Raw genomic sequence first — 11,020 nt, forward strand, 5'->3', positions numbered from 1 at the left:
GAATCCTGCTCATTTTTGTCAGACAACGCTCACAAACCGAGCCAGGATTTTTAAAATATAATAGCTCATATTGCGAAACGCTCGTTAACCGCGTTACTCGCAATCCAAGGTATTACTGTATTTGAAATGTTTTTGTTAATCAAGAAATTATTTAATCCTAAATTCCCTTCAGAGAAATGGATGCTCTATTGCTTCCAAGCTCTAGAAATAGATTGTTTTGCTGCAAGAAGAATACAATTAGCTCATTTCTGTTGTAGGTTTTTTATTTTATTTTTATCTTATAAAGTCTGAAGACGGGACCAAATGGATCCCGAAAACTTTCATCCTTAATAATTTAAACTAACAAATAAAGAGTTTCCAATCTTTCTGTTTTTTTTTTTCCCTCTCTTTTAATGTGTGTTTGTTTTATGACATGTTGATGCAATAAAATATCATTAATGAATAAAAATTTCTATTAGGATAAGTAATATATAGAAGTAACAGTGTCACAGGCCTTTTATATCTTTTTCCTTATTACTAGCAGCAGAAACCTGCCAGAAGGTCTAAATCTTTCCCACTAACCAAAAATGTAAAAAAAAAAGTTTAACCTTTACATACACTTTAGGGGGCAATAATTCAGTATAAAGGCTCATTTATTAGGTTATTTATTAGGTTTAGGTTGTTTATTAAGTGTTCAAATTGAGGAGTGTTATGTGTTAGAGGTTCTTTAATGTCCTATTTTCATTTTAGATGGGGTGCTGCAGAGTTTAAATTCCTTTTTTAGAACTGGCAGACCTGCACCAAAAACTGCCAGTGCTGTACCCCCTGCACCAAGCACAAATGTGTCAAACCTAACCCCTTATCCAATCCCCAACAATAAATTAGCAACTTTACCTTATCCAATGCTGGAAGCATTGGCACCTGAAGCAAAAAAACGGTGCTAAAATTGCTCAAACACGGAACTATTTTATGATGGTACTGGTACTGTGATCACCAAGAAATGGGATAATCCTCTACCTTAAGTGTCCGAATTGTGTTTTCTTATAGTTACTGGATTGACATAGGCTATGAATCCCGTGATATGGGTAACTATGTAAATGATGAACTTGTCCTGGGTACAGAATTTCCATTAGACATGAATGGAGGAGGCATTCACTGAAAGAGAATTAAACATTGCACCAAGTCATGTTTATACACCAATGCTCTGTTGACTAAGATGCAAGCCCCATTATCCACAATGACCATTTGACGTATTTACTGCACAGCTGAACATAAATTCCCCCTGCCTTCAGTGGCTTCAGGTTTCTGCTTTGTATTTGTGGAATTGCAACCCCTTTACTATATGGCTGTCCTAGAACGCAGAGCTTCCATCAATATTATTGATGGATTAATCCCTATAACCTCATCTTAGCAGCCTGCCCCCTGACTATGGATAAACTAAGCCTTTTGCTGGAAAATATTCTGCAACCTGGCATTACTATAAGACAGGAGGTATCTTGAGGTGCTTTTATATACCATATGCTTGTTAAAATTCTTCTCCTGTGCCCCTCCAAGAGACCCCAGATCACATTCAAAACTTGATTTCTTCCCAAGTCAGAACATAGGCACATACCGCATTATAATGCACAAGTCTTTAGGGTTCTGAGGTGCCTACATAGCATTGCGGGCTACAAGGGAGTGCCTGGGCCCTGACTTACAGTGAAGTCAAAATTTGCATACTGCACTTTCCTAGTTTAACAGCTTCAAAAAGTAAGTTAGTAAGACTTACAATAAGAAACTGGTATGTATGTACCGGCTTCTTGTTCTTCCTGTCATCTAGCACTGGCAGTTCATATGTTTTCTTTTAAACCAATGTACCTCTGTGTAGCTCCTGAGGCGCTGCTTACCTTAATAAGCCACCTTTTAATTAAAAAAAAGGAAAGCTCCATGCAGCTTATAAATGTAGAATAAAACATAGTACCAATTAATTTATAATGCTAAGCCATATTATTATTCTGTTTAGCAAGTCTAATTATGATTACAAATATTTGCAAGTGGCTATATATCATCCTCTTGGGAACAGAAGTAATGTGGCACCACTCCAAATGGTGGGTATAGTCAGGGCTCAGAACTGAATATTGCACAGGGTGCAAGGTTTAGGAATATGTGCAATATCGTGCAGGGCGCAGGGTTCAGGGGTGCATATAGTGAAGGGTTCAGGACGCATGGTTACGGAGTGCATATCACAGAGGGTGCAGGGTTCAGGAGTGTATATCACACGAGGCACAGGGGTGTGCATTGTGCAGTGCTTATAGGTATGTATTGCACAGAGCTCAGGGGTGTGGGTCGCACAGAATGCAGAGCTCAGGAGTGCTCCACATTCCAATCAAAGAAAGAAAACCCTGCATAGATACATGTCCTGCCTTGTTACCCTTCTGACATAATTATATGCCTGCACGTGCCTTATGGTAAGTATGTTACTACTTATGCTCTTAACGTGAACATGTTCTTTGCCATGTAGAGCAAAGCAAAAGATTCTCTCTGTCTCCGCTCTTCCTCTTTGGCTCTGTAAAGTTAAGTGAAAACACCCTATTAAGCTCTACAATTGTCTGGTTGGAGCATACACTGGGTTAGGGATCCCCCATCCCCACTTGATGGATTTGGGGCCTCACAGTTGGTCACTCAGACACCCAGTACTGCATCATGGAAGGAAAAGAAAAGAATTGCATGTCCTCCATACCTTCTTCTAAAAAGAACTGGTTTTCTTGCCAACATTCTTTTCCAATTGCTTCAGTACATTATGAGTTGCTGAACTGAAACAAGTCTGCAGATTGAGAGCTTTGACTTTATCTGACTTTCCTGAACTAAATTTGTCATTGGTAGAGACAGACAGATAGCTAGCTTTTTTAGAAAGAGGTTAGCATTATGAGCTGGCATCAGGGGAACACATGTGACCTCTGTTCAACCCAAAAAGCACATCTACAGTAAAGGCTTCACCCATATTAAAATAATTGAATGCTCCTGTACTGCCATGTTCCCTAACTATGACAATTTTAGGTTGTTATGTCAGGCAAGCCATAGGAGGTTGAGATGGGGTTTTTATTGGTCTGGCTGCAAGTGTGAATCTGAGCTGGTTGCTTCCCCAACCCTGAAGCAGGTATATGTATGTAGGTATGTATAGATGCAGGTATGTATGTAGGTATGTATAGAACCAGCAGAGATTCCCTAGCTAGACATACATTTTACAGGTTTTGTAGATTTTTTTACATTAATCCATCATAAAAAAAACTGATCTGGCTATTAAGTACAGGCAACTGCAGCAACCTCCAATACCCAGGTTTTATGAAGTTGGGGCTATTTTGACAGGCAAAGCTTTGGTGCCCCATGTCCCATGATAGTACTGACCAGTGGGTCAGCCCATCATGGAGATAAGCCAATGGGAATGCATATGTGGAGAGGGAGGTACCTTGAAGGTTCAACAAAACCTAGAATGGCTAGAGCTTTGACTGTCAAGGATTCCTGGCAATAATCCATAAATGCAGGTTACTAGAGGCTGCTGCAGGAATGCGCCTGCACTAGGGACGGGTGTTTGTTCTAAAATGAACCGAACATATGGGGCGTTCGTCGAAAATTTGAGCGCCACGGAATGCCCCATAATGCACTGAGATCGCAGTGCATTGCTGTATGATGATTGGCCAGAGTATGCACCTGACCTGCATGCTTTGGCCAATCACAGCGCACTCTGCTGAGAGAGCCATAATTGGCCAAAGGCAGGGTGCTTTTGACCAATCATGGCTCAGGGGGACTAAGTCCATGCCCCACACGATATAAGGCTGCTAACAGAGCGGCCGTGTGTAGTGTTGTTGGCATGGACAGAGAGATAGCTTGAGTTAGATTAAGCAGGCAGGTTATTTAGTAAGTGGCAGTGTATTTGATATATATATACTCTGCATTTAGCATAGACTATATATTCAGTGTTTACTCTATATTCAGTCAGTGCAGGCAGTGTATTAATATATATATATATATATATATATATATATATATATATACTCTGCATTCAGTGTAGCCTATATCTACATTGCTAATACAGTGTGTACAGTTTCTACTACACTTCTGGTGGTGTACACAGTATACAATACAGTGCAGCTGTTGTACAGTTGCTAATATAGTGCAGGCAGTGTACACAGTATCTAATACAGTGTGTACAGTTTCTAACACACTTCTGGTGGTGTGCACACTACATAATACAGTGCAGGCGTTGTACAGTTGCTAATCTAGTGCAGGCGGTGTACACAGTATCTAATACAGTGTGTACAGGTTCTAATACACTTCAGGCGGTGTACACAGTATCTAATACAGTCTGTACAGTTTCTACTACACTTCTGGTGGTGTACACAGTATCACAGTATACAATACAGTGCAGCCGTTGTACAGTTGCTATCAGGCGGTGTACACAGTATCTAATAGAGTGTGTGCAGTTTCTAATAGACGTCAGGCGGTGTATTAATATATACATATATATATATATTCTGCATTCATTGTAGCCTATAGCTACAGTGCATTCTGTGGTGTACTGTTTCTAATACACTTCAGGCAGGGTACACAGTATCTAATACAGTGTGTACAGTTTCTACTACACTTCTGGTGGTGTACACAGTATACAATACAGTGCAGCCGTTGTACACTTTTTAATACACTTCAGGTGGTGTACACAGTATCTAATACAGTGTAGTGTGGTCTTGCAAAACAAAAAATACATCATTTTCGGAAGGCCACCAAGGAGAGGCAGACGCTCACAGGCCACTAAAAGAGGGAAAGCAGCCTCTGTGTCTACAGTCAACAGTGGTGGTCGTAGACATGGTGCATCATCTGCAGGTAGCCATGGGGCACACTTATCCTTTTTTGCTGCTGGCCATGTTATTGAGCCACAACATGCAAAAGAGTTGGTGGAGTGGATAAGGAACCTGTCCTCATCCTCCTCATCCTCTGTCACCCAGGCTCAGAGTAGTTTACCTTCCAACGCAGCTGCCAAATCGGCCTATTCCACCGGCTCCTTGTCCACAGTCACTCTTTCCGTAGCCCCACCATCATGCACAGAGGAATCCCCAGAATTATTTGACTCCAGTGTTGGTTATATGCTGCTGGAGGATGCGCAGCGATTTGAAGGCTCCGATGTTGGTTCCCAGGTTGAGGAAGGGAGTAACGTGAGCCTAGAGAGAGGGGGTGCCACAGAAGGACAAGAAACTGGCAGTCATGTTTCACAGCAAGGCCTGTTCCTGCACCCAACAAGAGTATCTGTGAGGGGTTACAGTGTTGTGGCACCACCACCACCCAAGGCCCAATTTTTCTGCCCCTGTTTAACAGGGGCATGTAATTACAATTCTTGATATATTTCACAGCAGGGCCTGTTCCTGAGCCCAACAAGAGTAACTGTAAAGGCTTACAGTGTTCTGGTACCACCAACACCTAAGGCCCAATTTTCTGCAGAATATATAGGGCAGGCCGTATAGTATATATACTGCTGTTCAGAGTATATAGTGCCTGGGGGCCTGGGCGACCCCCACACCATTTTTTTTTTAAATTTGGTGCGGGGTTCCCCTTAATATCCATACCAGACCTGAAGGGCCTGGCATGGATTTTGGGGGAGACATCCACGCCACTTTTTTTTGTATTTTTATCTATATTGCCAGGATCCGACAATACATTACAGCCGCGAGCAGTTTTGAATGAAATTTTTTCCTTTACAAATGTCATTTTACTGTGGCACTGTTATAAACATGGGAAAGATGTGCTATTCTACAGGCATACTAAGGAACCCCCCCCCCCAGCACGATATTTAAAGGAATATTTAATTTTTATTGTTTCACTTTAAGCTTTATTAAATCACTGCTCCCGAAAAAGCGTTCAATTTTTAAACTTTTTTTTGCATTGATACATGTTCCCTGGGGCAGGACCGGGTCCCCAAACACCTTTTATGGCAATAACTTGCATATAAGCCTTTAAAATGAGCACTTTTGATTTTTCACGTTCGCGTCCCACTTTAACGGTGTTCGCGTTTTCGAACAAATTTTTTGCCTGTTCACATATTCTGCTGCGAACTGAACCGGGGGGGGTGTTCGTCTCATCCCTAACCTGCACTTTGTACCTGAAGCATTTTTATGGTCTCTATAAGACCTTTCCATTAGGTAAATCAGCTACCAGGTACATTCTGGAATAAAAAACACACTTACATGTATACAAAACTAAGACAGTTCAAATTAATCAACCTGTGTTGGATTCATCGAATTATTGTAAGGAAGTCACCCAAATAATTGCCTTTAACAAAATTCTACTTCTAAGTGATAGGCTCTTGAACTTTTTTTACACGTAAACCAAATATAAATTTTTGTTTACTAGCCTTTTTTTAGGAGAGACACTCCCCTCCTAATACTAGCCCAAATGGCAACATCTTAACTAATGGTATCCAACAGTCTGCCAGAGAACCTAGGTAGTGCTGGGCTTATATATATATATATATATATATATATATATATATATATATATATATATATATATATATATATAAAATATATAATATATATATATATATATATATATATATATATATATATATATATATATATATATATATATATATCAGTTATGCGTGTTAGTTCTATACATGTTGTTGTGTGTGCCTTGTTGCAGTGTTATTCATATTGAGTAGTACTCCAACGTACTGAAACATATGTACCTAAACTGCACGGCAAGATACTGCAACGCACATAATATGTTGTGGTGCGCTCTGTTATAAAAAATGGCTGATGTCTCATTTGGACTGTCTTGTGGGGTGTTGGCAGCCCATTCAAATTAATACAATGTGCCTGTTATATTCATGTTTTTTTTTTAAATAGAAAAAATGCAGCTGTAACTACGCTCAGCAGTACATATGAATGGCATAAAAATAAAGGATAGACCTCATTTATGTAAACTAGAGCATAATGGTGGTGTTACCCAAAATAGCTAAACCTTGTTTTCGTTTCCTATAAGAAGTAGGAGTCTATGTGGCTGCCATGGCAATAGACAGAGTTTTTGTGAATCAGCCAGAAATGGGATGTGAGATTTCATCAACGTAAAATAGAGGCATGATAAAGTATAGTATATAATAGTATTTGACCTCTTCACTGAAAAATACAGATCTAACTTTTCAATGATTGATAAAACTGAATAAAGGTAACCAGTCAACTGGATGACTGTGCTATGAACAATGCCAGACAAAATTCACTGACAAAAAGTCACTGCAAAATAATAAAGTCAGCACTTGCTGAAAAGCACCCATATCAAAAGGATCTGACAGAGAGCAAGATCCAGCATACTATTCAACATCTCTTGGGAAATCATGATACATGCTGAACAGCCACTAGATTACATGATTAAAACTTTGAGATCGACTATGTTTGGAATGCCAATGACAGACCAACGATTATTATTTTATTATTATTATTATAATTATGTGTACTTCATAAGAATGATCTGTATTTTCTCAAATCAACCAATAAGATTCATAGTTTTATTCTTGTACTGTCATTTTCCAGTTCAGGTTTAAATCTGATTGGTTGATGTGAGTTAAAGCACTGAATATATATAAGTCTGTATGACGCTATGAATACTTACCTGTATTCTGGAGCAAAGTCCCACAGAGTTCAGTTGGACACTTTCTTCACACCAATACCTTTGCCATGGTTCTGTCCGAGGCAGAGGCATTAATTGGCTGAATTAAAAGAGGTAACCAATCAGAGCCTCCAATTTGTAGTGACAAAGCAGACGTGAAGACAGCGGTCAGCTGGACTCCGTGGGACCCTGCTTCAAAAGTTGGGTATAGGTATGTGATTGTTTTATAGCATCTAGCTTTTAATATGCAGCACCATGGACAGCACCATGGGCAAGCTGGAGCCATAGCTGAAGCTATAGTCTTTAAAATAAAATGGAAAAAAAAAATAAAAGTGAATGTTAATGGCATAATGTAAACAATCTTATCAATATGTGTTAATACTTTAAGAACAGTATTTCCCTATATAGTTTGCAACTATATATATCTATGAGGGCATCCCTATTTGCTCATAACATGAGGAGGTACTGCTTCCTGCTTAGCAGTGCTGCACAATGATTGTGTCTTTCCATTCCTCTCTCCTACCACAAGTTTACCAGTCTGGGGGATGGTTGCAATGAATGCACTTAGTATATCTCTTCTATTTTATTTCAGCAGGTGCTGATCAGGAAATTAAGGGACTGAAGTGCACTACAGCCAATAGCAGGAGAATGTATACTGTACAAGCAAGTATAATATGTCCAAATTGGAAAGTCACATGAAAATGTAGAGAAGTGACTTTAGAGTGAACATTTTAGGACAGAAACATTAGAGCTTCCCTAGTTTTTGAAGGTTCAGGCTCTAGGTCTATCATCCTACTTGGAAAGCCAACCAGACCAAGCGTGTGGCCAGTGAGGTGTCAGGTCACTTAATATACACATAATTGATCTCAGTCGGTGACTCACTGATAGTAAAATGAGATGACAACACTAAACCTTGCGCCTGCACAAACATGTCAGCATTGCCATACGCCAAATTCTGCATTATTATAATAACTCTCTATGTGCTCACATAAAATACAGCATCATTTCCCTTTTAACACAAGAGGTTGTGTTGCGTTTGATAAATATATATATATATATATATATATATATATATATATATATATATATATATATATATATATATATATTTGTGTGTGTTTACAAATGTTTTCACACAACTTTCCCCCCTGGGATTCACACATGGAATCTAACCGGAAAATTGAGTGAATCCTGGGTAAAAGTTGCGTGAAACATTTTGTAACAGACCCTAAAAGTTCTAATAAAAGACTCTTGGAGGGTATCTCTTGTTTAGTTGGGTGTCAGGTTGGCTCTGTAGTGTAGGGTAGTCTACATATTATTTCCCATTGCTAATCTGACTGCATCAAAGGCTTCTGCTGCAGATAAATTTCAAACTGCCCCGTACCTCGCATATAAGTTTTGCCTCCCTGTATGATAATCCTAACCCTAACGTGAGAAATCACTTGCCACTAAGACAAAAAAGGATCATTCTAAACTCTTGCATGCAAAATATATTACATCTGCAGTATACACCCTTTTCTCCCAAAATAGAAAAAAATTATAAGCTTTATAGTTTGCTGTACAGGCTTGATCCATGTCATGACAAGCCAAGGCATTTAGTATTGCAATGCATTTAACATAAAGTCCATGCAAAGTAAGGTCAATAATACAGCACAATATTAACCATTAGTGTTTTTGCAGGCCTCAAACTCACATCAGAAGATAGTGGACTCAGGCAAGCGCGGGGGTATCCAAGGAAGCAGAAGTTTCTTTGCTAAACCAAAAATGAATATCCTATGTATATAAACAGCATGCACATACTGCAGACATTATTTAATATGGCAAAGAGCAACATGCAAAGAACGATAACACACAGCGGCCAATCAGAATTCATCTTTCTTTGTGTCCGTTGAAATCTGATTGGGTTACAGTATGTTGCGTACGTTATATACATAGACTGTGAACAGAATTTTTTTTTTTTTTTCGTTTCAAATTTATTTTGCTTTATAATTTCCCCAGTCCAGATGGGCAGTTAAATGGGGGGGTCATCCCCCATCCTGCGCTTGCCTGCTGGGAGATCTTGTTTTGAATTGCAGTTGTGTGACCATGCAAAGGAAGGTTGCTGGGGTGAGAGTGAGGAGCCTTCAAAATCTAGACAAGACTGAATAACAGAAACACAAGCAACGTCCTAGAGAGGAGAGCCTGAGCTGTCCAGGGTGCTGAATCGCCCATGGCTGGCCAGCGCAGAGCAGGCAATCCTCAGTGTTATCAGATGCAGTCAAAGACAGATCAAAATGCAATCAAGGAGGAGGAAGAGGAGGAGGGGGGACTCACCTTCCACAGTTGCAGTGACAAACCCGATCTTCCCCTCTTAAATGCGGTAAGATATAATTGTGAAATCGGTCCAAAAGAGCGTTCATGTCCATCAAGCAAGCTATTGCCTGTAAGAGCCCATAACCAAGGCATCTGGTCAACTCTGGATGGAATAAAACATTGACTCTAGTTTGCTGGCTAAAAAAATTGCTGGAGCAGTCATCACAACGCTACCACTTCTTGCAAAGGACACAACACACACACACATACAGATTCACACGCAACACACACATACACACACGTACACACAACACACGCGTGCATACACACACACATACATACAGACACACATTCACACACTGACTGACACACACACACACACACACATATACATACAGACACACACATACACACAACACCCATACAGACACACACAACACACATACACACACTGACTGACACACACACACATATACAGGCACAACACACACATACACACACTCACACACATAGACATCAAGCCAATATGACATTGCTACAAAGAATCCATCAACATGTCAATGATCCAAGTGATGAAGAGTGTGGCTTACCATAACAACAGACGCCCCCAGTACCATGAAGATCATGGTGTTAGCGCTCATGTGCATATAGATGGAATTGACAAGGTGGTGTCTGTTGCCCCCAAAATAGCAGGTACTCTTCTTCTCTTTCCTCCCTCTTCTCCGCAAAGGTCAGAACTGGTCATCTCCCCCCCCCCCAGTCCCTCCACCTCCCCCACCCCCCACCCCAAAAAAAAAAAAAAAAAAGAAAGAAAGAAAAAAAGAAAGCTGCAATCCTTGGTGTTGAAGCAAGACCTAAAAGAATCCAGAGATGAACACAGGCAGGATCATGTTGGTGTAGTTACTGTATTGCTCTAAAGATTAACAGGCACCCCCCTTCTTCTTCTTGGAGTATGGGGGTCGAATCAATCTTGATCACCCTTCTTCTTCTCTTTCCCCCCACCACTCAAAAAAAAAATTAAAAAAAAGCAATCCCTCCCTGGTAAATTTTAGGACTGTCACAATGCCATCCAGTCAGACACCCCTTCTCTCTGCATCAAACGCTTATTGATCCAGCA

General features: G+C 40.0%; 1 protein-coding gene across 2 annotated transcripts in view; it reads right to left on the minus strand.

Moving 5' to 3' along the window:
* The window catches only part of TMEM240 (transmembrane protein 240), a 130,100-nt gene extending 119,441 nt beyond the window's left edge, over positions 1 to 10,659 (minus strand). Inside the window, exons 1-2 of one of the 2 annotated variants that reach the window (XM_073602893.1) lie at positions 10,494 to 10,659; positions 9,925 to 10,031 (exon numbers count right to left, since the gene is read on the minus strand). In XM_073602893.1, coding sequence (XP_073458994.1) covers positions 9,925 to 10,031; positions 10,494 to 10,550 — 164 coding nt within the window. In that variant the 5' untranslated portion in view covers positions 10,551 to 10,659. Of the gene's footprint in view, positions 1 to 9,924; positions 10,067 to 10,493 lie in introns of both variants that reach the window. The other variant, XM_073602894.1, reaches the window with a different exon arrangement.
* Positions 10,660 to 11,020: the final 361 nt, after the last annotated feature.

The sequence above is a fragment of the Aquarana catesbeiana genome, linkage group LG10, assembly GCF_042186555.1.
Source record: "Aquarana catesbeiana isolate 2022-GZ linkage group LG10, ASM4218655v1, whole genome shotgun sequence".
NCBI classification, from domain to species: Eukaryota; Metazoa; Chordata; class Amphibia; order Anura; family Ranidae; genus Aquarana; species Aquarana catesbeiana.